Source organism: Sitodiplosis mosellana, unplaced genomic scaffold, assembly GCF_009176505.1.
Source record: "Sitodiplosis mosellana isolate CC-2019 unplaced genomic scaffold, AAFC_SMos_1.0 Smas_scaffold_3, whole genome shotgun sequence".
NCBI classification, from domain to species: Eukaryota; Metazoa; Arthropoda; class Insecta; order Diptera; family Cecidomyiidae; genus Sitodiplosis; species Sitodiplosis mosellana.
The window spans coordinates 4,437,540-4,463,987 of NW_022595246.1; the positions used below are offsets into that span (position 1 = coordinate 4,437,540).

The 26,448-nt window shown below is 36.8% G+C and overlaps 1 protein-coding gene across 4 annotated transcripts in view; it reads left to right on the top strand.

The window, feature by feature from the left end:
- Positions 1-26,448, top strand: part of LOC129566596 (uncharacterized) — a 157,883-nt gene that overhangs the window by 103,137 nt on the left and 28,298 nt on the right. For 3 of the 4 annotated variants that reach the window (XR_008687745.1, XM_055442682.1, XM_055442681.1), the window contains 6 exons: positions 899-1,164; positions 4,170-4,222; positions 5,103-5,215; positions 12,254-12,328; positions 12,622-12,678; positions 14,530-14,584. Coding sequence is in view for 3 of the 4 variants with exons in the window: in XM_055442682.1 (XP_055298657.1) it covers positions 899-1,164; positions 4,170-4,222; positions 5,103-5,215; positions 12,254-12,328; positions 12,622-12,678; positions 14,530-14,584 (619 nt within the window). In the remaining variant the exon portion in view is untranslated. The remainder of the gene's footprint in view (positions 1-898; positions 1,165-4,169; positions 4,223-5,102; positions 5,216-12,253; positions 12,329-12,621; positions 12,679-14,529; positions 14,585-26,448) is intronic. The other variant, XM_055442683.1, reaches the window with a different exon arrangement.

A 26,448-nucleotide genomic window follows, 5' to 3' on the forward strand; every position in this document is an offset into this window, starting at 1 on the left:
GAGAGAGAGAGAGAGAGAGAGAGAGAGAGAGAGAGAGAGAGAGAGAGTGAATAAAATTCGGACCGAATAAAATTTTATACGAAAAATTTGCGATTTCGGCCTGAGTGATGGGAATAACGCTTTTCTTGCATCGTATTTGGTGCTTTGATGCGATATGATACGATAACAACCAAAATATACATTTCCAATGATATGGAAAATAGCTTTTGGTTCACTGCATCATTACATGACTACTCAAAACTCATCTACACATTCATGTTCGCATTATATAGCGCTCATGATCGCTTACCGAAACTGTAACGCACCACATTTTATATGATTATTTAAATGTGTAGCGACTAACGACGCTAATAAGATTGTTTTTTCATTGCTCTGCAAGCATATGGAAATGTGACTGTCTTTATTCTTCTGCGCGCACGCACACCACCACCACCACCAGCACACATTTCAAACAGGGAATGACCCAACGCCATTAAACCAGCATTTCCATTAACATTTATTTTCATTATTCGCTGGTTGTAAAATTTAACTGTTTTATCCATGATTTTAGTGATTATTGCTGATGTTACCGTTTGTTCTATGCTCTCTCTCCCTCTCCCTTGCTCGCATTTCATTTATTGGCTGAATCGATGTATAATGTGTAAACATCTAGGGGAAAATGTGCGAGTAATACCGTTAACATTCCAAAATAAGACATTGCTGCTAGTGCAGCAGATTAAAGTGATTTTTTTTTCTAATTCGAGAGCAATCCCATAATCGGAATATATTTTTAGAAATGCTAAAACTGACGTACATCCCATAAAATACATATGTATATATGCTCCATTTTCATTATCTTTAGCCTGTGGAAATATTTATTTAATTTAACTTGTTTCTTTCTGTTATCTCAACATTTTAGCCGTCAAGCTGTCTGTCGGACAAGGAAGAAGATGAAATTTATGGTTTTGGATACGGTGTGTTTGCGCCACGTGTTGGACGGCCAATCGCACATCAACCCACAACAACAGTGAACGTTCATCATCATCCTCAAAATCACGTGCAACCTTCGCAACAGCTCTCTTCATCGCAACCGAACCAGTTACACCAGCAAATCATTCATCCGCAACAGCATTTGCCACAACATTTGCCACAGCAACTTCAGCATGTACCTGCTGGTCAGCAAAGGTGTTTGTTTAGACAAAAAAATTTCATTTTGTTTCTTTTTATTCGATTTCCGTTTGTTGTGTTCCCATTTCTCATGTGTTTGAACTCGTTTTTTCATTTTCTGTTCGCTCTATGTTCTATCACTCATTTTTTGTTGTGGCTTTTTTGTCGGTGTTTTTCGTTCGCTCAACATTCTATTTATTTGCGTATGCCTTTCAAGTTTTACGCCTTTCCTACGTATGTACTCTATGGTAACATCATACACATAAATATTTTCAGTAACACTTCGGGCACTTTTCACTTTCTGCAGAACCCATTTACTTTGTCATGATACTACTACATGTGTGTATGTGTGTGTGTTTATCTATGCCTTTTTTATCCTTATTTTGAATTTGAATTTTGTGGCCTTTCATCTGCTTCTTTTCCGTTTTCATTCTCATGTGTGCTGTGCATATAAGTGTTTTGGTTTTTTTTAAATTCTGTATTTTGCACGATGGGCATTTTATATGGTGATTGCAATCATGTGTTTGTTTTGTATATTTAACCGGTAAATTTGGTTGCTTTGTTACGTCATTCATACATGTTCTGTTCATTCATTTTCGATCTACTTCGATGCATTCGTTTACATTTTCGTCGAACCCCTGATTCCGTATGAATTGTGATGGGTCGATGAGGAAAAAAAAACCCTGTTCTCGCCATAAAGATTATACATAGACACACATAAATCCCACATATATGAATATTAAACTACATGATTTTGAGTATCAATGTTCTGTTCGCTTCATGGATTTTACATACTCATACACACAAAACATATCTATTTATTTGGGTGATTTTTCCACTCATCCATAATTCAACGGACGATACCAAATTTTGTGCGTCATTGTGAAATCCACTGATTTTTCTCTTCGATAAGAAAAAAAAGGTTGACCGAATGATTTCAGCGTCACTAAACCAACTGCTGTGGATATGCTTGCGAATGGACTGATTTTGCGACAGCAACAAACAACAAGGCAGTTTCAAGTGTCTTCTCAAGTGATATTTGAATTTTACACATGACAAAGGTCTGCAGATGCTGTTCGGTTTATAAACCATTTCCCAGAAGAAAAAGAACAAAAAATCCGATAGTTCAATAAATATTGCAATTCTATCGATTCAATTTGATTTTGTTCCGCATATATATCAAATTAAATGTTGAAAATGTTCCGAAGTATCGTATACGAAAAAGCATTCACTCGATTGAATTTCCCACCGAGAAGAAGAGGATGAAGAACGAGAGAGAGAGAGAGAGAGAGAGAGAGAGTCAAGAGGTTTTGCGATGAATCGCTTCAATATGCATATTAATAGTGAAAATTTGATTAAATCCACTGAAAATGCCGACAGCTATAAATGTTCGATCGACCGAATTCCGATCATCGAGAAGGATGCAAACGGAGAGGAAGAGAAATCATCCAATTTCCGAACAAATATCAAATTTATTCAATAGGGCATTATAATACGTCATTTCCAATTTAATGAATGAACTTGTACGGTTATTCAATACCATTTAAATAAATCACTGGGTTTTCCTTTCGACGTGATTGTCTTAAGTATTTCTTCTCTCTGCGTTCAGAGTTTAGATGCTGAATGACATGCAGCCGCTATGTGTCATCGTCGTCGTTGTTTTCGTTCGAACAACGAAACCGAACATTATCAAATGAAAATCGGGTTAGCCAACACAACCACGAATTGGGTTTGAATTTTGCCGAACTGAAAATTATCGATCGTTTTGGCCCGTTCCAATGAAATTTGTATTAAGCATGGCTCACTGCTTTCGACTATACAATGCATTTGCCGAAGTAGATTTACGAAGAATTTGTGTATTGAGACCATCAGCAGCTTAACTTGATGATGAGAAATTTATTCGGCAATGCATCGCATTTATCTCATCAAGAAGATGTGCAAATTAAAAATTTTATTAGATTCAATCAGCGTCTTCAGATTTCGTCCATTCTCTGCCACCGTCGTCGACGCTTTGCTCATTCAAAATGCAGAAAACATTTTCAACTATGAAATTGATAAAGTAATTATGAATGCAAAGCACTTGATCGATTTTAGCAATTTATTAAAAGTGACTGTGCCTGCTGGCTGGCTGACTGGCTGCACTACTTTCACACACACACATACAGAAGACAAAAGCGGATTAAATTAAATATGTGCTTCGTTCGGTATATTGCAGAGCGAGAGTTTTCCTTCAATTGCATTATCAAAAATTGAAGCTATCATCGCATCAGAACGATGTCTTGGAAGGGCACTCAAGTGGTTTTGTCATGGCTGGTCATTGACTCGTTTTGCATCGTGCGCGCTCCTTCGTTCTCATCCATTTTCCATTCCTTTTATTACTTCCATTAATTTATTATTATTATTTCGTTATTTTATTTTCAAATTAATTTCATTTCATTCTATTTTCATTTTGCTTATTACAAGTGGTAACATTATTTAAGTTTCTCATTCGTTTCATGCATATTAATTGAGTTGGTAGTTTGGGTGTAAATTCGTTCTTTCTTTTTATTTCATTACATTTCATTTTACGGCACTTTTCAACAACATTTTCTAGCATTTGGCTCTATGTGTGCATTTGTTTGTGTTTGCTTTTCTGTCTCTGTCTCACTCATAAAGTATTCAAATTTTTCAAAAGTTGACGTTCATATTAATATAGTTGCTGCTGTTGTTGCTGGTGGTGGTGTTGTTATCATCACAACAATGCACGCGCACATTTTGCATGTTATTTGTATAAATATCTTGTATATTCACACTCTCATTTTCCATTTTGCGCTATCAATAAATCTTTTTGGTTTGACTGGAAACGACTGAACGAAAAAAAAAAACAAGTGAGCACAGGAGAGACACACAAACTCATAAAAAAATAACCAACAATAACAATAATTAAAGTTTTCTTTTTTCAAATTTATTTTATTCATTTTCTCTCGTTTACTTTTTCCTCGTTCATGTTCTGCACTGCTATTTCGGCGTACATCAATTTGCAGTTGCCTTAGTCCGCGGTCAGCCTATTTCTATGAGTTTCCCCCGACAACTAACGGTAAGTGTATAACACTGTCATTTTTATGACTTTTATTTCATATTTTGTATTTACTGTGGAATTTTCCACATATTTTTCACATCATTGCGTATATCTTTTGGGTGGCGGGCCACGATGCATGCAACCGCCGCATATCGTGAGACGTGGCCAATGTACTATCGCAGTACATGTACTTGAAATAAATATGTACAAATGGAAATTGTAATATATGCAAATGTTCTTCGTCGTCGATGTAGAGTGGCCAGAGCGATATAGAGCAGTAGCAGTTAGCAATCAAACAAAAACAAACTCGAAGTCGCAACAACTGCGACTGCAAAGTGTAAACAACATAACGCAAAAATGACTGGGAAAAATTGTGTTGGGCGAGGAGCGTGCCATCTTTGCTATCTCTGTCTCGTGATGGTGATTTGGCTGTAATATTGGTTGCACGAAAGCAACAAATTCCAAATGTGTACTTGGTTGTTCCATGTAATGAGGGAATTTATAAAATAACTTCGCCGAAACCTCATTTATTTAATTTTAAATGCCTTTTTTGGGGCCGAATTTATTTGCCATTTCTGAGCTATTCAGCAGGCCATTTGGTTGTCTCCAGCCTAACGATAGAGGAATGTCTCTTACTGGTTGGCGCATGCCATGGTTTTTTCACCCCAAACTCAACCAGTCCCACCTCCATGTCAGTCCATACACTTTTTACGAATCGGCTCTTATGTGTTGCTATTACCGGCTCTCCTTATATACGCAACGATGCAACACGCTAGTTTTTCTTCATTCAACTCGAAAAAAAAACTTTTTTATTGCATTTTATTTCATTTTGTTTGTTTGTTTTTCCGGTGCCGTTTCTCTCTCCATGTCTTTCGGTTATCTCGCCCACCACATCTAGCAGAGGGAAGGGAAACAAAGAAGAGGACGACATTAGCAAGGTTATTAAAAGGCCTTAAAACTGTAAATAGACGCGATAGGACAAATAATCAAAATTCACAAACACAAGCTAGGGTAAGTAAACATGTAATTTTCACTAGATTCATTTGGTGCGTTTCGAATTGAAAACTTGGCAAATGCGCTTCTCGTGACTCTCTTACGAACAAGACGAAGCAAAAGAAGAAGAAGAAGAAGAGGAAAAGACAAAATAGAAAAAAGTACACATAATGAAGTTGTCTGGCTGAAACACAATGCCAATTACAATCCATTCTTTTTTGGGGAGCCAGTTCAAGCAGTTATGCGCTAACGCTGGCAGCAGCTTTGACGTCGAAACCCCCACATTTTTTGTGTGTGTGCATCAAACATTTTCATAGTTCACCTTTGCAAGATTGTATGAAGAATGGGGCACAGAATTTATTCAGACTCACCTCACGAAACAATGTGCATTTCATCAAGTACGGCCTTTTTTTGTGAGTGTTTACGAGTGCAAATTAAAATTTGTGAAGCAGAGAGAGTACAAAGTAATCAGTTAACTTTTTTTCCTTAGTAGAATAGTCGTTCTATGGAATATGCTTAAGATAAAACTGTGATGCAAATAAGACGTACTCTGTTCATATCATATTTATGACTGGTCTTGATATTTTTCATCAGAAATCGTTTTTGGAGCTAAATTGCGGCTAAATGACTTCATATTCATGAGCTGAATCAAAATCAAAAGAAACTCGGTGCTCGAAAGCATAATGTGCGAATAGACACGGTGACGGAAAGTGACGCTTTTAAAAGTGTTAAAGAACTATACAAATGAGCACAGAGACCAGTGCCGAAAAGAAAAAGGAAATGACAGTGAATGAATGTACAATGTACATGATTGTGATGCGCCAGACAAATACATTAAATTGTATTTGCCTCAACGCATCATCGGCTTTAGAAGCTTGCGAATGTAACGTTCTTTAGTAGGACCGATGGTGAAACCTTGTTACAGATGAACACGAAACACACTTCATCTTCTGTTTTTTTTTTCTTCCTTCGTTCAACAAAGAAGTAAAAGAAAATGGCATTTTCTTCGTGATAATATTCTACAGCATTTCAGCGGGATAATTTTGATCAAGGGCTCAGCGTTTCTTTTGTGTTTATTAATTCAAACTCATTGAGCAGACTTGCACAGCACAGCGTTTGTGCATGTGCAAACCATACGGATTGAAATGTGTGTAATATGCGCACGTTTTCACTCCTATTAAAATAATTCTCTTTTATAGATTTTTTTTTGTTCCACTGTGTGGATCGTCGTTCGATATATATATATATAAGTGGAAAGTGCATTGCAAGTTCTTTATCCCGTTGGCGGAGACGGCGGCTTGTTCACGTGGTTGTTTCTTTATTTTAAATACTTTCAAATTACATCCTCTGGCTGAATGCTAATTCATCAACGAAATTGCGACGTGTGATGTGAATATGCATATGTGTCGATGATACGGCTGACTTAATCATACACATACATAGCCACAGCAAGGATGTCTAGTGTCTGCATTTCAATGCATCATACAATAACAGCTGCCAGCCGTACCAACCAGCCATCCAGTCAGCCAAACCGGCAGGCAGACAGACAGACAGTGTTCTCTTCGTCTCAAGCGAAAGTGTTAAAAGAATACCCTCAATATGGGTGCAATTTTGTGCCTCGTCGGTACTTTTTCTTCATTTCTATTGTTTAACATTTTTTTTCCTTTTGTTTCCATTTCCATTCCACACCGTACACACGTACCGATGTATAAGGACGATGATGACGACGAACAAGCGGGCGGTTAGTGTATGAAAATGCACTCGAACCTAGAGAAGAACAATATTGTTGTAAAACAGCCAAAGAGTGTGAGTGTGAGCGAGAGGGTGCAAAAGAAAGACGAGTGTTTCGTGTGCTGTTCGTGTGCGTAATCCAAAGTAACTTCAGAAATATTTATGTGTCTAGCATCTCTCGTGCAACTCATTCACACATGCAATCGTGTATTATTTTCGCACAGTCACCGCCTTCATCGACACCAGAAGCATCGAACCGATTTAAATATGTTTCTTTTTCTCCTTTCTTTCTTGCTCAGTGGATAAAAGGAAAAAGAAAACAACACACATACCCGGTTACATGCTTCTCTCTTTTCGAACGCAAACTACAAAAGCTTCAAACGAAAGAAAATTGGAGGAAAATTCTAACGATAAAGGGAAAACAAAATGGAAATTTATTGTAACAATATGCAATTTAGATTTTCTGTGTGTATGCATTTGAGTCAGTCCGCTACACTGACTTCAACTCATACACACACGTTGACAACGATGATGACGACGTGCATTGCAATTTTCTGTGTCTGCACATACATGTGTGTTTACATTATAAAATGCACACAGCATTCACACACTTTTGTTCATCGAAGAATAGGAAAATTGTTGGCGTTCGCAATTTTATTGTGAAAATTGTTTCGCTTTTCTTTTGAGATGCGATGCAGTCGATCGGCTTGCGTTGGCACTTTTGCCAATAACATAATGTTGTTGATTTTCTTCCATCGAGGGAATACAACACTGTTGTTATTCATCATTAATTTATAGAGAAAATGTGCTCACACTAAACTCCAACGTAAGTCACGTGCGTTTCGACAATCTAGGCACCCCCAACCCATCTACTAATGAGCATATGCACTCGGTTTATCTAACCGAATCCGCTGACAGCATTCGACGGAAGTCGATGCATGAAACTTCGTGGCAATTTAATTAAAGTTTCAAATTGCACAAAAGACATGTGTAACCGCCAATTGGTAAAGTCGAAAACAAAATCCAGAGTTAGATGTTGGGCCCAAGAGTTTCTGAGGAGAAATCGTACTGTGCAGTGTGTTGTGCAAAAGCAGGTGCGTCGTGAAGTCACATTTGCAGTCATAATGCTCTACGTCTGTTTGTATGAAGCTGAACTGAGATCATGACATTCATTTGTGCGTTTCGCGCAAGAGAGTGAAATCAAGGGGCAAATCATCCAAGAGGTACAATTATAAAAAATTCATTGCAAAAGAAGGAAAAACCAGTTAGAAGATTCAGTTTTCACACAAAAAAAATTACTCTTGAGTGATTTTCCCATCGAGTGAACTACTACTTATTACAACATACGAAGTCATTGATTACTGAAATTCAATGTTTACAAGTAATTTGTCCCATGGTTCACCGTCAAAGGTCATTGTGGTTGTATTTTATCGATTTTGCTGCGTGCACAGTTATGCCAGTTGTTTTCTTCAAAAATGCGTCGTTAGCATAAGCGTTCTCCTTTGAAGTCTAATGCCTGGAATGTACTAGAGCGAAAAATTGCTCCTATTAAAGGCATTAAGTCGTCTGGATCCATTCTCTCATAAAAGCTTAATGCCGTTCTAAACCGAAATCATGTTGTACATTGTTTGCATCGTATCACCTTTGCTCGACGGTTTTATTTTCCTCTTCGTTCGCACACAGTGCGCCAAAGTTGTTGTGTATGCACGTTAGTTAGCATAAAGTTAAGCATCGGCGAAACCATTGCGTTGCTATTCATTTACGCTCTTTTTGTTTGTATTTCCTGCATTTTCAATTCGAACTCGAGTACATTTATTTATCTCAACGATGTCTCAAGAGCTTTTTGTTATGCAATGCGTATGATTCTTGTGAAGAGTGGAAAAGCTTAAAGGATGAAAAGATATAGGCCAGAAACACATGTCGCCGCTGCCTTCGGTTTAAGCACCCGTTTGGAAATCTCGTATCGTATCCAAACACCAAAAGAAAAAACTGATGGAAAAAGTGGCGAATCAAAAACGAATCAAACGTTCGAAACACATGTAATCTTAGTCTCAATTCCCATGATTTTCCACACGAAAGCCGCACACAGACCTGAAATCAACTACAAATCACGTTTGATTTCGTTCCATCTCTCTGCCAAATCGTTTACAAAACTTCAATTGGATGTCGATGGAGAGCCATTTTGATTGTGCTAAATCGATGTGTTTGCCCGACTTTGGCGAAACGGAAAAACAAAAATAATCAGTACTTTTCGCCCATTTTGGCCAAGTTTTACTTTCTTAGCACGTTTCGATACAAAAAATCGAATTTCGAAATTGTTTCCGGATATTTGTTCGTTTTGTGGAGATTTCTTTGGCTGAAACGAATTAAGTGGAAATTATAGACTTTTTTCGGCTCATCGAAATGTTTTTGCTGTTTTTCGAAATTTTCTGACATCGATCCAATAAGAACCCTTGTTCATTTATTGCATAATTTCTATTCAAGCAACGATACTTCAGTGAATAATGTGTTTTGTTAGATTTGAAAAAAAAACCTATTGAACATTCAAACAAAACAACACACAATGTTTTCTTTTCCACAATTGATTAGTGCTCGAGTTGAAAATGGGAAAAATAACATCGAATCCGAAATATTCAAAATGAAATGAAACAACAACAAAGCATAGCAGAGACAGAAATGATGCAAACTTGATGATTGCAATGTGCAGACGAAAAAAAAAATTGTGATTTTTTTTCAGCGATAAAAAGTCACTGCACAAAGAGAGCGCGAACAATGGAGCGAGAAAAAGAAGAAAGCCGTTATTTCTAACCTCATTGAAAATTCATTGGATGAGCGTTGATCTTTTTCCACTTGCTTCAAAAATGCTACTTTTTTCGCATTGGTTTCTTTTGAAGTCATTTGTTGCAGTGCTTTTTTCGTTGTTGTTCGTGCGAGCCCAGACGATATTGTGGTTGGTTCATTTTTGTCATGTCGATGCAATGTGCCATTAGTCGCCGCAAAATTTTTCGCATATTGAGAGAAACAGTTACAAAGCATTCTTCAATGTCTCTATAGCCCCTATGTTATGCATCAACTCGGTACGATGCGAACGCGTTCAATACTATGTATGGCATTTAATCGTTAGCTGCTAGTGGCATTTTATGGTGGAAAATTCTAACAACAACAAAAAGTGAAAATCCCATCAAACATAACGAATGCCCAACTGAATACACTGAAGACTGCAGCTGGGGCAAAAGGTCGCCGGCTAATAAAAACTCTCGCTCTCGCATTTTTTTTTCTTTGTATAATCCTTTGAATTCAAAATTAAACACATCGGATGAAAGCATTTATTTTGAATTAGCATTTCTGAACGAAGAAAAAAGTTTTTCTTCTTTCTGTGATGTATTTCTTGTCTGTTGTGCATGCAAATCGTCTGTTTCCGGTCGTTATATTTTTTTCTCTCTCCTATTTGGTCTGTCCGCGTGAAAACTTTGTTGCACATTTTTTTCTCGCTCTATTCAGTTAACCAGATGAGTTGTCGAGATCGAAGGAAATCGTGAAGAAGACGAAGAGAATAAAAAGTTTTGACGAAATAGAAAAGTTTCTTTTGGTTCATTCAACAATTTTGTTAATTGTTTTATATCGATAATAAATGGTTTTCGTTTTTTTCTCTCGAAATTCGTCACGTCCAAAATCCGACGGATTACCTCTACTGATTGCAAAGTTTGATAAGCCGTCGGCATCCATGGGGGAGTTCAACCAGCCCAAAGAACATACAGATCAACGCTGATCGGTTTTACTATACGAAATAATCCATTTTTGTTTCGCAGATACGCCTTTCGGACGCGCGAACGATAGCAAATCCATCGACGCAATCGAATGAATACGGTTGAATGTTATTGACTTTTAGTTGGCAGTGCTAACACAGATGTTTTTGCTTGTCATTCTATACCTCGTTTGCTTTTGGCTCTTTATTTTACATTTTTGCTTAAAAATTTCCGTTGGTATTTTTTTGTGTGCTCTCTCTCAAACACGAACAATTTGTTTTGTCTCGTCGTTGTCGTCGTCGACGGCGTTTTTTTACATTCGATGGAAGGGGGGACCCTCGTCTGTGTCTACGAGTGCTATTTTTTCAGATCGTGTGGATTGTTAGTTTTCGTTCGACTCAAAAGGGATTTGGCTCTCAGACAGAGAAAGGGAACGACACTGTAAATTTCACATCGAAAAACCCGTGTTGAAATGTCGTCAAGCGAAACTATTCGTGGAGCGAACGAGAGCGCGAAAAACTTTTCTCGTGTTTGAATCGATTTTTTTTACGACAGTGTAACCTTTTATCCTTAATCTATATGCATGCAGTTTTTGGCTTTCGTCGGTAATCTTGCGAATGGTTTTTGGAGCGTGCGTGTGTATGAGTGAATGAGTGAGTGAGCGAGAGGGAATGAGAACAAGTGAACACCATCCGTATCCGTAGATTTAGTTGATGTTGCAGTTTACTGTTAAGTGTTTATGTATTTTTTTGGCAATGGTTTAGCGTGACTCTAGCTTCGAGCTCCATCGTCATCGTCATCCAAGCGTTCGTAATATCATTCAAAAATAGAGAGGAAAACAACCCGTTACCGTGCTTCTGTGTTATTTTTGTGTTGTTGCTTTGTCGAAGACATTTCAGCCAGATAAAACATTTCAACTTCAACTTTAACTTTAGTTCAAAGTTTTTTTTTCATCGTTAAATTCCATATTTGAATGCAGCACGCTAAAAATGGAAGCGAGCGACAGAGAGAGAGAGAGAGAGAGAGAGAGAGGCCGAGGCCGTCGTTACGACTATGGTTGATTGTAAACGGCTTGAGGTGTTATTCAAGAGGTTTCATGTCAAGTGTTGCATTTTCCAAGCGGCGCTTTGGATTTTCGTCGGTGTCGTCGACGGTTTCTGCTGTTCTGTTTTTTGGCCATTGTACAATGACGATTCAAATATAAATCTTTATCTTAATGTTTGTTGGTGCATCCGGACATTTACAACTACTTCAATTGCCACCTTTTTGAATGTGAATGGAATATTTGTTGTTTCTGCGCCACAAAGGCTCTTTTTGATGACGAACGAGTGTGTAATGGTTGGCGTCTAACCAAAAAAAACAGAAAACAAAAATACCAAACTTTGAAATGATTGTCGTTTTGAGAACCGGAACCGCATTTGCCCGTCTGAACCAACGTTCGTTTTGTCGACGTGCGAATTCCATTTTAACTACAAATATCTATAGAATTACTTCTTTATCTAATTTCTGTTTGTTCTTTTTTTCTAATTTCTCTTTTCAACTCGATTCCGTGTTTTGTTTTGAACCACCGAAATTACAGACGGCAACCGAAAGACTGAGACAATTTCAAATGAACGGTGGACCACAGCATAGTTTCGAAGAGACAATTCATCGGGTAAGTTCAACCGCATTGTACCTGTTCTATAAGAAAATGAAAAATCACTCGCCGTCACCTTATAGCGTAATGCTGGCCCCATTGAAATTCATTACTTATGATTAAACATTCTTCTTCTTTTTTCGGTGCATCTCAAAACTTTTTATCATTCGACCAAAAATCGTAAATTTTTTTTATCGACAAATTTCAATGAATCTTATTTTATGTGCGCATTTTTTCACTTTTCTCATCACGCAAATGAAAATAAATGTTTATAATCTGTTTGATTTTATGTGCTTTTCTCATTTATTCAGCTTAAAGTTCAAGAAGCTCTGCGAAAAAAGGAAAAATTCCAGCGAGAACATGAGGAGGTAAGTCGAATCTTCATCCATAATATCATTATTTTTTCTTACTTCATTTGCGTTCGGGTGATTTTTTTTTCTTGCGGTTTCAGCGAAAGTGAACAAAAAATTGAGGGAAAAAAGGCGGGGGAAATAAATTTCGTTATCAAGTTCTGTAAATCGACATGTGCGTGCAGCAGATAGAATATTATGGATTTGGCTAAAAGACACGGTGCTTTTTTTCATTCGTAATAAAATAAAGTATGCAACTGTGCACATTGCATACACACACGTTCACCTTCTTCACTTGAAATGCGATAGATGTATAGTTTTTTCCATCATCTCTCAACTTGGCAATCAATTTTATGCCTTATTAATATTTTGCTCCTGGTGTAAGTGCCCGAACGAAGCTTATCGCACATTTACTATCCGCCGAAACACCATATAAAAGCTCTCTGTCACTTCAACTGAGTGTAAATCAAGAGATTACCTATTAACTTTTTTTTTAAAGGGATTCCACTTCTTTTCTTCACTTTTTCTTTATGGTGTTTCAATCGGGCGATTGGAATCATGAACACGATCAAAGTGTGCACCCGTAAAGCGATAAGCTGGCTAAAAAGACAGCACAGTTTGCACGTGACATCACGTGCATTTTCAACATTACAACGTCACTTCAATTGAGCACTGTCAGATGAACTCTCGCTAGATACTCTTATAGTCGATACGAGCGAGAGCGCAAAAACAACAAAAAGCAACGCTAAAACCTGTTCAATACATTTATTGATAGTCGTTGATCGAAAAATTTCATTTCTTGTGCACCTGTGATTTTTTCCCATACGCCACGTTTCCTTTTCTGTATTTATGGCACGCATCCGAATCACAATCATCCACCGAAAGAGGGAAAAAAACAAACACACACACACTCGGAATCATTCGAATGGAAAATTATGAAATTGGTTAAAACAATCGCTTTCGAATAAATTCATTCAAATATCAAATACAGAGCGAACGTGTTAACTTTACCATTTTCCATTCAACGCTCTGTCATTAAAGCTATTTCGTTATTTCCAACAATTTCCTCCTGACACAATTTTTAATTTACCATTTCATTGCATCTCATGGGCGAACATGTTTCATCCACTTTGTCGCTTCCAATTAACAATCGCCATTGTCACTTGCATATATGCGCGATGCAAGTCCATTGAAATCTGTGAACAAAAAAAAACGTCATTTCCCTTCCCAAGTTCAATTCCGTCGTATATGTATCGGTTTTGTCCATTTATTTCGGCCAACGAATCTCAACAATTAAAAATAAAAATTGTTCGCCAATTCCATGCTCATACAATTTCCAATTAAAAGCTGACTGCATCTGAATGAAATGTGTACGATGGACAAAATTCATTGTAAATCGTACATTTTTCGGGCTTGAGCCATGGCTGTCAATATTTTGGATAGAACAAAACTTTAAATGGGAAAAATATGGAATGCAAACGCTGAAAATGTGTAAAATTCGGTAAATTGTAGACAAATTACCGAAAATTCTCGCATTTTGAAACCATTTTGTTCGGCAGTTGATGCATACGGTTTTTATACGTGGTATATCGCATTCAGACGCTTTTTCCCTCTCGCTTTGTCCGGGCAATAATAATAATAACTCAAGTGAAAACGAATGAAAATGTGAAAATCATTGTTGTTAATTTGAAAAGTTTGACGACAATGATTCCGCAATAAATCGCACATTGAATGCCAAATGTGAAACGGCATCATCATTTCGAACGTAACTGAATCATCGTTGCTATGGTTGTCTGCTGTCTGTTTTAAAACCAATAATCACTCGGTTTTCACGTTGTTTTTTTTCTTTTACTTTGAAAATTGTTTTAGATTTTGCGAGATATACGTCAAGGATTGTTGCAGTTGAGTCGCGACGGACGAACAGGTAAGCATCCAATACCATTTTAAGATAGAACAACTTCAGCAAATCAATAAATTCTAGCGGTGCGCATCGTGAATCAATAGAAAGAAAAAACTTCTTCTATCAAAAAAGAAAGAAAAAAAAACATCGAAGAGTAAACTTTCACTAAATAAAAGTCAAAATGAATGGTGAACACTGGAACACCCGACGATTTAAATCTTTGGCTACGTGCGAAAAACTTTTTTTTTTCATTTGACTGCCACTTCATTAATGTATGTGTGTATGTATCTGTTTGGAAATGTGAGATTTCGAATGCAGTTCACGTTCGACATCGACGTATCCGAATTTGCTCTCTGCTCGTTTTTCATCAGTTCAAGTTCTGTACAATAATGGCGGCAATAGTGACTAATAAATACAAAAGTGGCGACAACATACACATACAGAAAAAAAACGCGAGTAACAATAGCACACGCCATCGAGTGTTCCGTTGAAACTAACAAAACGACACTTATTATTATTCATACTCTACTTCACCGCAACGAATTCGCTGCATGCTCAATTTTTCATTGTAAAGCTTGATTCCCGTTCAGCTCAACGAGTTTCCTTGCGGGCGCTATCGCACGATTTGCGACATTTCGTTTCGGCTTCGGGTCTCTCTTTCTCTCTCTCTCTCGTTTGCTCTCTAAATGATGTGACAATAACAAATTGCATTGACATTGATTGCTTTTTCCATATGCACGCTCGACAATCGATTCGAATCGAATGGCATGACACAGTGCACACGTGCCGCTTGCAAAAATATTGAGCCATTGAGTCTATTATTTGCGTGAAGTTTAAACTACGACGTCGACAATTTTGGTAACACTGATAACCACCACCATATTACACAGATTCTACATACAAAAGGACCAACTCATTTCATGCAAAATCGCGAGTCACTGATTTTTTTCTCTTCTTGGATGGAACAATCTGAAAAAAAACCCATTGTTAATGGAAAGAATGACAGTACGACAGTTGCAGCATTCCAAAGCTTCATTGATCGCATTGCATCATTAATATAATCACCCACAATTTCGATCGCTTAGTATTACATTAGTCGCATTTTGGCTTTCATCCAGGCAGAGAAGAAGAAAAAAAGTCGCACGAAAGACGGGAAATAATCAGATCAAGTGATTCAGCGCGTACGTTACAGCTGAAAGCGACAACTCATTCATGCCACCACCACCACCAATACCATCAAATCTTGCCATTCCAAAAATTTATTAGTACCACTTATGCATGCAATTTGTCTTCGATCGAGTGGTGCACCCCGCCATTGGTAACGATGAAATATGACGGCACATCCAAATTAGTTCACGCAAACACATGCAAATGACTTCGAATTGGGTGATTGTTGCTATCAACTGGATTTGTGTGGGAGTGACACGTAGAGATTTTTAAGTCCACCGATAAATCGATCTGAAAAAATCCACATTTTCTTCTATCGTTATGATACGTCGTATGCAAGCTTGCAAGCACACTGATGACCAGTACTTGACCAAACCATTTCACTTGACATTTTACATGACGAGCTGAGTGCACGTTGAACATAGCTCAATGTAACAATAGCTCCTGTCATAGAAGTCCTGTGTTCTTCCATCATAGTTTAATTAGGTCATGCACCGTTTTAATTGATACCACATATCATAAGGTCACATCATACGACCTGGCTTCCATGGATATTGGTTGAAATCTATTTTCGAATTTTAGAGATAGAATTTGATATATCGTCCTTTTGTCTTGTTACACATTCATCAATGAGAGAAGAGTGTTCTGCATTTCTGGGGTTTTATATATTTTCTAGGTGTTATCTAGGGCTAATTTTACGTTGATAACAGTTTCTATTAGATAATTATAATAGAGAACGAAGGAATATTTGATATTTGGCATAGCTATGCTAGATCTCGATACTTATCTATTAAGTAATGAATATGTTTCCGAAATTGGAGTATTAATCAATGTTCCATACTTGCATAATCGGAAAAGAACAATACTTGATAGTGACTTTCTCCATTTTACCCATTTTCAAAGCAAAATTTGTGCAGTTTTTTTGAAAATTTCGAATCCAAAAGAAGACTCTTCGAGAAAAAAATCATCTATGAAGCTGGTTATAAATTTAGTTGCAACATTCACTATCAGGTCAACTGTGAATCAAATCGATAATGGTGGTTTGATTCTGGAAATTTAAACGGGCTGCCGCAAAATTGATTTTAAGAAAGAAAGAAACATTGCAATGCTTTGAAGTGAGGAGCATTTCGAAGAAGGACCGCCATTATAATAGCTTTAATTTAAAACTGAAATGAAAAATCTCATGATCTTAAGTTTTCACAAAACCAATCGCTATAACTTTTGACCAAGTTTTATAATCCGCTTTTCTTTTGCATCACTTCTCAGATTGTGTGTGCGTTGGTATTTGGAATAAGAAAGGCGTCCATTAAAAATTAGGCAAACTATAAATAGTCGAGAGCGATACGGGAGGCGAGGGATAGAGAAAAAGAAGCGGTGAAGCCAACATCCAAACCAATTTAAAGAAACGCAAAGATGAAGTCCTAACTAAAAACCGAAAATTGGTTTTGTGCCACATCGCAATATTCAACGCTATTAAAAGTTGACGAAAGATATTACGTTTAATGCTTGCCGCTCTCTCTTTCTCTCTCGTTCTCACTGTGTATTGCAATGTTCAATATATATATCCAAGAACTTTTCCGAACGACCAAAAGTGGTCTTGGTCTGGTCCGGGTGAAATACTATGGGCATTCGCTTTCATTTTATCCATCAACCGTACTGATAGAGTTATCAGAAAAGCAGCTAAAAACTCCACAAGAAAACGGATGAATCGCACTTAGCTTTCTTTTACTCTGTGTTATAGTTTGGTGGAAAAAGTTTTATAATATGTTTTTTTCTCATTTCTTTTTTCTTCTCTTAACTCACTTTATTTGAGGATGAACCTTTATTTCGAAAATAAAATGTGAAAAAGGGAAAGAAAAGACATGCACATACAAACTAAAATTAAGTTTCGTCAATTTTTAACTTTTCCCACAATTTCAATGAAATACATTGATTTCTATCAATCTTACATGTGTATCAAAGTGTGTGCGGGCGCATTGAACACGAGTAAATAGAGAGCAATCAGCCAAAAACTTTTGTGACATCTTCGAAGAGTGCGGAGAAAAACTTCGGTGTTACACAACATTTAACAACATTCGATACGAAGACGAAACATGTGCACATTCCATTCTTATTCCTGATTTCGTGTTAATTTGTTTTGCCAAAGATATGGTCAAACAATGACTAGCATGGGTCAAGCCAGCAAACGCATGTCGATCGATTTATTCAGATGCTGTACATTTGAAATAAAGACATTTAATTTTCTAATCACCTTTTGCTCGTTTCATGGCTCCCAAAATTTTATAGACTGCATAATAAAATCGAATTACGAAACCAATTTCAGCTTCATTTCCGATACCGTCTACTTCTCCTCCCCATTCAATTTTCATTTCTATGATAGAACTTCTGTCGTATTTATCAAAAAGCTTTTATGAAACGCAAATTTAGAAGAGAATCCAAGGTTCCATTTCACCTGTCTGCAAAAAATTGAATTACGCAGTAAAAAAAAACTTTTCTGGCAATCAACAAGTTCAATGTTTTAGAAAATAGGAAATATCTTAGATTGAGTAGGATTTCACAAGGCTGTTTGAAATCATGTTTCAAATCGAAAACTTGAGCATAAAGAGAGAGAAAAAATAAAGAATTTTCATAATAAAAGTGAGTACGTTTTAAAAACTCTAATCTCATTGCTTCCGCATTACAGTTTCCCATGACGTCTTGCAACTGAAAATAACCTGAAATTGTTATTTTACTTGGTCAGTCATTTGGAAATTTTAACGAGCGAACGGGAATCTGTTCTGTGATCCATATAATTTCGCCCTGAAACCACCGTGTAACCAAGAGCAACCACTATACATGGCATCTCGGTTTTTGAGCCAGAAAAAGAAATAAAAATGAAATGTCGCAATAAAAGTTCGGACCCTTTGAAAACCCATCTATATTTATTCTGAATTTACGATTTGCCGTACCTTTAGAATATAATAAAACGATTACAAATGCACACAATTTGTTTCGTCCACACGGTTCCATTTTCCCCTAAGGGGATTTATCTCTCGCAAATGCTGGGAATGCATTCGCATTTCAGAACAAAAATTCGAATGTTTGCGAATGCGACGAATGCGGTTGTGACTACATAATTCATTCGTTCATTCGTGTTTGTGCATGCATTCGCAACGCTTCCGTATGATTTCTATGTAAAAATTCGCACTCGCATTCGTGAGAACGTTCGAGAACACCAAAATACGACTGCTATACGAATGCGAGTGCGAATGTTTACATAGAAATCATATGGCAGCGTTGCGAATGCATGGCACTGAGCGCGAATTTGTGAATAAAAATTCGAATGCCGACATAGAAGAAATTTGTCGACTTTTTATTGCATTTTTTTTCGTACCGTTTACATAACATTTTAGCCACGGCCGTTTCATGATTATTTTTCGGGGAAAATTCGTTTTTCCATTGAATGCTTATGACAGGATTTCGCTTAAATACTCAATGATAATAAAATCGAAACGTGGAAGAAAAAAAATGCAGCCCAGATGCGGCCAGACCGAGCGAAATTAATGACAACGCATTTAGAATGAACAAAAATGTGAACAATATCAATTTCGGCTGGCTAAGCCATTTTCCATTTGACATGCAACTATTTGTAATCACATTGCAATTAATATTGTATTAAAATGGATGGCGTTTTATTTTTCGATAAATGTGCCTCACCCTCTGCGCTCGCCCGTGTGTGTGCGTGTATGTCATTGTTTTGTAAAATGCTGTAATTATGTGCACCACAAAACATCAATTTTTAGGCTTAATTTGTTTGCATGAATTCACATACCAAAATGTATACTAATGACACTGTCCACTGCCGCGACCGAGCAGATGGCCACCGCTGCCACCGCCGCACGCTAAAAAACGATTGGAAAATCCATACAAATGACAACCATTGAATGCGCGTGCGAAAGTATATTTATCAGATCGAAAAAAAAATGACTTTTTAAATAAATGCCGAGTGATGACTGTTTTTAGATTACTTTTTAACACATCACATGCAGCGCAGCGCGTTTTTCTCTCTCCCTCGCCGGAAAAGTGATAAGATATTTAAGTGGTTTTGACAATCGCAATTTTATATATTTTCATCATCAAAAATGAATATTCATCGCGAAAATTTTTTAATCCGATAAATAACTCTCCCTGTATTTATACATATATGCAATTGCCAGGCATTTGGTCTCCATTTGATCTGAGGCTGTCAGCTAATCTATATTATTTCAAATAATTTATTTGTGCATCCGAAAAACCTCGAAACAAGCAAATTGTGGCATTAACATTTGCAAAATATAAATATTCCATGTGCATTGAGCACATACACACACAGCTCTATTTGCATCCAGCTATTCATTTTTAATGGAAAATTAATTTGGGAGAGCAGGAGATTTTCGTTCCGGCTATGCATCGACACAAACAACAACAAAAACTTCGAACCAATGAACGAACAAGGGAAAAAATGTGAGAGAGCACATGACGAGCAGAAAATGTTTCAGCGAAAAAAGTGAAATAATAAACTGATTGAATAATTAATCGTATGCAGTATAGCATTGCTGTGGATCAACCACGACAGGACCTTGTAATACCCCCAGCTCCTAGCATCCTCGTCAGCCGGAAGCAAACGAACAACCAACAAAAAAACAACAGAATTGCATGGAAACTTTTGCCCCACGATCAAAAAATAGTTTAAAATCCAAACAGTTATTTATCCGGTGAAAAACGACAGATTACACTGGATTTAAAAATAATCATGCCAATGCACCATGTCAACGTGAAGCTATATCGATTTGTCTAAAGCAATTTTATTGGCGACACACAAACATTTTACGTGGAATTTATTCCAATGGAATTTCGAAGCAATCGCTGCTTTTTTCCGCGAATTTAATTTTTTTGGAATTCCAAACATATTTTTTGATCATTATTTTAATAATGCTGACAAATAGACGATACTTTGATTCCACAATTTCGTATGAAATTCACTAGAACACTCTTTTTTCTTGCTTACAACATGATTTCTGTAAAATGAACACGAACATGAATTAAGCGCTCTTTCAGTTCTGTTAATCGAAAGCCATTTTTGAATGTGTCAGTAACGAAAAGCCAAAATAAAAACTGGAAGGAATGAAAATAAAATAATTATAAAACAACATGGACATTGATTAATCAGCAAAAAACGAACGTATTTTTCAATTTAATGAAATTTTCGAGAATCCATTGCAAACCGCCCCGCCTTGTCGCCCGCTTACACAACACGGATATGGCCAGATAATAAAATGGACACATTTTAACTGTTGTGCAATAAATATTTCCGATGCGATGCAGATTTTCCAGGTGAAAAAACAAACGTGCAATGGCTTTGTATTCGGACAATTTCAAAAGGGATTTCATAGAGCCCGTGCACAATTTTTATTTCTCGCCAACAACAACTACAGCAACAACAAAAAAAACATTACTTTTTCATTAAGTTATTGTTAACATGAGAGGGATGAAGCAAAAAACAACGCATAGCTTCTTTCGAATTGCAGAAGGAAGAAAATATTTTATGAACGCATTTCCCTGAAGACTGAATATAAATGCACTCAAATGATTAAGCTTACACACACAATCGCAAAAACGGCGAAATACACAGTTTTCCACTTTTAATCATTTTTGCCATAAGAATACTCGCTAAAATTGGATTGTGACCGTTTACCGTGGAAAGTGTTCTGCGTTACCATTCACGAACAAAAAAAAACTCCCGTGAGTTGTTATCTCCCTGGCAATAATGAAGAAACGGTGCTTTTTATGCTTTGCTTATTAGCAGAGGAAATGCAAAAATCATGTGATTTTTTTATCCTTAAATTATAGCACCGTTGAAAAGTGAAGAAAAAAACATTTTCTATGAAACGGGAAAAGAAAATCCGCCTAAAAGCGTCAAATAGAAATCTCATATTTCATTCTTTCTCGTCCAAATGGAGTCTGCGAAAATAAATATTAAAAAAAAGCTTTCATGCGAATTTTTCATTGGACAAAAAGAAGCACTAGCTTATTCATAGTTTTTTGCGTCTGCGACGCAGTGTCTCACACCTTTTGCAGACGAAAAGCAAACACGTAAATTGGAAAATAAATAAAACATACACACGATGAACATGAATGGATGTGTTTGCGAAGCAGAAAATTAAATACAGCATCATCTTCAATAATAAATGAAACGACGACGCATAGAGTCAACGTTACGAACCACACTTTACTGGTGAAAACTGGTGACCATTGCGAAAGAAAAAGGGATTCGAAGAAATGTGCAATATAAAGACAAAGTTTGAGGATTTTCTTACATATGTGCGCAAATAAAAGAACATCGCTATTTCGGATTTCAAATCAGTTGATCGCTGAATTGGAACGCTTCATCGAATTCCAAAGGAACAAAAAACAAGCAAACAAATTCCATTAATTTATTGGAGCTCTTATCGGCTTTTTGCCAATGCTTCGGTAAGAGAAGAGTCAACATATTCACACAAATGACATTGGATGTTCGGCATCCAACGATGGATTATGTTACATCAAATCCACAAATGTATCCGAATCAACAACAAACGCAAAGCAAAACAAAGCAATAAAATGCATTTCTCAACTGTCATCGCTTGATCCGATTTGGACACTTTTCCATTGGCTTGATAAAACTGGCAAAGTTGCCGAATTGTTTCATCTTGATTGTGTATTCTTAACTGAAGATTGTGTGTTCTTGCGATGCATTTCGAAAATGAAATTCCATTTTAAAGGACATCGTTTTCGAAAATCGAATGTAACAACATTTAGATAAACGGGCATTCAGTTTAGTTTATCGAATTGACCATGAAACAGAAGAAATGTGAGATGGAAGCTATCCACATGAATTGAGCATTTCTTGTGATTTTCACCGTGAATTGCTATACTCCTTTCCAACATCAGTTGGAATCGAAGCCATTTTTCTTTAGGTTCCTTCGAACCATAGAGCGTTTCTTTGAATAATTTATTTGGATACAAAAAATTCTCGCATGAATGTCACTAATGGAAAGCTGTACTTTTGAAGAAATTTATTATGTATGCAATCTGAAAAGAAGATTTCACACCAAAAGCGATTTCAATGTCCATGTAGAAAACCGAAAAATTAGCCGAATGCATTGAATGCAACTAATTCCACTTCTCAAACGATGAATTCTCTCTCTCTCTGTGTGTGTGCTCCATTTTCTGAATTGCGAAAATTATGAAGCAATTTCCATAAGCTTTTCGATAGATCCAAGGATTAAGTATGCGGCTGTTGCGTTTTGCATCAAGTTGAATGGTAAGCATAAGCACCGACTAATTATTATTTATAATGAACACGAACAAGGAAATATGCGGGAGCATGCATTTGCACTTGAAGCGCTGCGCTGCACCGAAAGCCGATTATAAATATAACTAGTTTGGTTTGGGTGAAAGTCAAGGCAAGCTTTTTCGTCACAAAATAGATAGCCGGGATTAATTTATAAAGTGCATATTTATCTTTTGGCCATGGCAAAGTGTTTGGCAAAGTCTTTTCGGGGTAATGAGAGGTCCAGTGTACGAACCACAAATTTATGCGAAACACCAACTCGTTTTTAGCAACTAATTAAGCGGTATTTACATTTTCTTACCCATTCAAACGCCGAATGGCTTATAAATTTGTTTATTTTAATTGCATCGCAAAAATATTTTCCTCTTGACGTGCAACAAGATGAAAGAACACTTTTCAAACGTAATTGAGTCAATTCATGAGAAATTTGGGTTGTCCGAAGAAATTTGAGAATCTTGAAAAGAATTTGAGACTTTTCTCTCTGCGAGCACACACATTTCAATGACGCAGTCTTAGCTTACGACTCTCGCGTTCATATTTTCGATCTTCTTTCCAGGTTATCAATTTGTAAAAACGTTCCTTCCGCTTTTGTGCGCACTCTATAAAGAAAGTAATTGTGAAGCCCGTGTGCTCGAGTTTGTCACACTGACTCGTTTCTTTTGGGTTGTGTTGGAATAAAGTATTCCGTTTGTGTCTACAAAGGTTGTTAAGACCTGAAGTATGAATTTGTTTGTCGAAAACATGTGTTAATGTACACATTACTCACACTCAGTGTCAGCTATAAATAGAAGATAACAGCAAATACCAGATTGTATTATGGTTTTTTCTTCTCATCGCTGTGTTCATTCATACACTGCCTCGAAATTTGTCGTCGCGGTGTATTTTCCTCCCCATTTCTCGTAATTCCATTCAAATAAATTTAATTTAATCCTCATTTTAAAGAATAACGCGTAAATACTCACTGCCATGGAGATGTACACATTTCCGTGTATTCGAGTTTTTTTTTTCGCTCATTCGAACTCGGGGCGAAACAAAAAATGCGCATGAAAAAGTATGAAAATGTGGTTTTAAGTCTTTGGCCACATGCATTTTTATTTATCATTCGCCATTGAATCAAGCGAATTTTGTGTATGTTGCTTTTTTGTGTGTGTGCGCGCAATAATGTGTTCGCATTTGGCGTTCGTTCGTTTCAAATTAAATGCATTAGAGTTTATTATACTCTAATGTAATTTCGACAAAGTGTTATTGGCTGATGAGCATAGTGTATCCACAGGCGGAACCACACCAGGTTGAAAATTTCTCTCGTATTTATTTGACTTTCCCTTTATAAAATCTTTTTTTTTTGTTCTCATTCACATTTTTAAATTTAAAAAAAAATAATAGGAGCATTGCCATACGCGCGCGAACGATAACAAACTCTTTTTGAAAGCGTTTTATCCATTTACGAAACAAACATTTATTATATCCGGGGCACAACACATTACCGTTAATAAAAATGTTTTCTCGTTACTGACCAACAAATTACGGTTTTCATATTTCCAATTTTGTTTTCGTTTTTATTTGCAACAATCCCAATGCTGCTGCGACAGAGAGAAAGAGAGAGAGAGAGAGAGAGAGAGAGAGAGAGAGAGAGAGAGAGAGAGGAGAATAGAACGGAAAAAAATCGACGCTACATTTATGGCTTATATTCTGGTCGTATACATAAAAATTCATTTGTGATAAAGATTTTTTTTTATATATTCAACATCAAAGTGCATATCTTCATATTATTTCATCGTCAGTGGCGCGTTTTTTCCCTGCTGTTCTTTTCTCTCTGCATTTTCTGCCGAGTATTTTCCATACCGGCAATTTGCATTATATTTTCCGTGGAAAGGCATGAAAAGACCTTTTGGAATTAATGATAATGGATCGAAAGATTGGCGGGGAAGGGAATTAAACGAGAGGAGGAAAGTAGCCAATTTCAGTTTTTAACTAAATTCCATGATAAAATACTCGACCGATATATTCGATTAAGTTCATTAAATTCCCATAATTACTCGAATTACAAACGCCATCACAACGGGATGCGGAGCAAAAGTAACGTGAGAAAACAGACCATCAAACAAAAAAGATCGATGTGATCAAAGTTCGAACACGTATTTATGCCGTCATCCGCTAGAAAGCCAATAAATTTTATCATCTCTCTCTCTCTCTATTGTGCTGCATTGAGAGAAACAAAAAAAATACAGGCGAACTTTCTACGCTCAATAAATTATATCTCTGCCGAAAAACTCCAACGAAACTTGATTCGACCCGAAAAGTCTTGGTCGTGTGGCTTGAGTGCACAGGAAGCATAAAGCGCCTCACTCTGACACCGAACAACCGGTTTTAATGTTCATTGTGCAAATAATGGATACGCAATGCAGTTAATTTAAAAGTTGTGCACACGTACCAACATAAAATGAAATCTATCCCAAACATAGACAGGCACACAAACACAATATTCCACCTCACATTCACAAGTGGCAGTTCATAGAGCGAAGTTTAACAGCGTTGCTGGTTTCCAGCATTGCTATTTGAGCACCTCAAAATATTCGGTGGAGAATATTTTAATGTCCTTTTAATACTTTATGGTGTCAAATGATATGCTTGCAACAGCAAAACATCCCAAACCCTTCGGCCGAGCAACAACTAAGCAACTAAAAGTTCATTTCTGGTGGCCATGACAGACAAATCGGTTGCCAAGTAACCGTGATGCAGACTTGATGCAAGAAAATTACATGAATGCAACTTGGGAAAATGTATAGAAATAACTTAACCTCTCTCACGCTCTGGCCAATGCAATTTATAGTCATAATGGAAATTTATGCTTTTGGTCGGTTGTGTTGAGGTGTTGAAAGGAAATCAAAATGAATGGTAAACGAAGCGAACAGCTTATCATAAACACCAACAATCTCCATATATGTGATGTTGATGATAATAATAATCCAAAATGCTCTTTGTATTCCGTAGATTTTGATACAATTTTCAGTTGGCTTTAATTCTTCGAAAACATTTGTTCCACAATTCCGTCTGATTACAAATTGAAACCATATTGTTTACCGTGTACCCGCTCTTGAATGCCACTATTCATATATACATGGCCCAGCATGACCAACATGCTACTGTAGTGTTTTGCTTCGATTCCCGAACAGATCGAAATTGCTGGTGCTTGTTTTATGTGCATAGATACAGATAGTTAAGTGAAGAGTATAATGCGACCACTAGGTTTATCTGGCACAGATGAAAGGAACAACCTGAACAGCATTAATTTGTTTGCGGGATTTGTAGCCGAGATATAGAGAGCAAAAGAGAGAGAGAGAGAGAGAGAGAGAGAGAGAGAGAGAGAGAG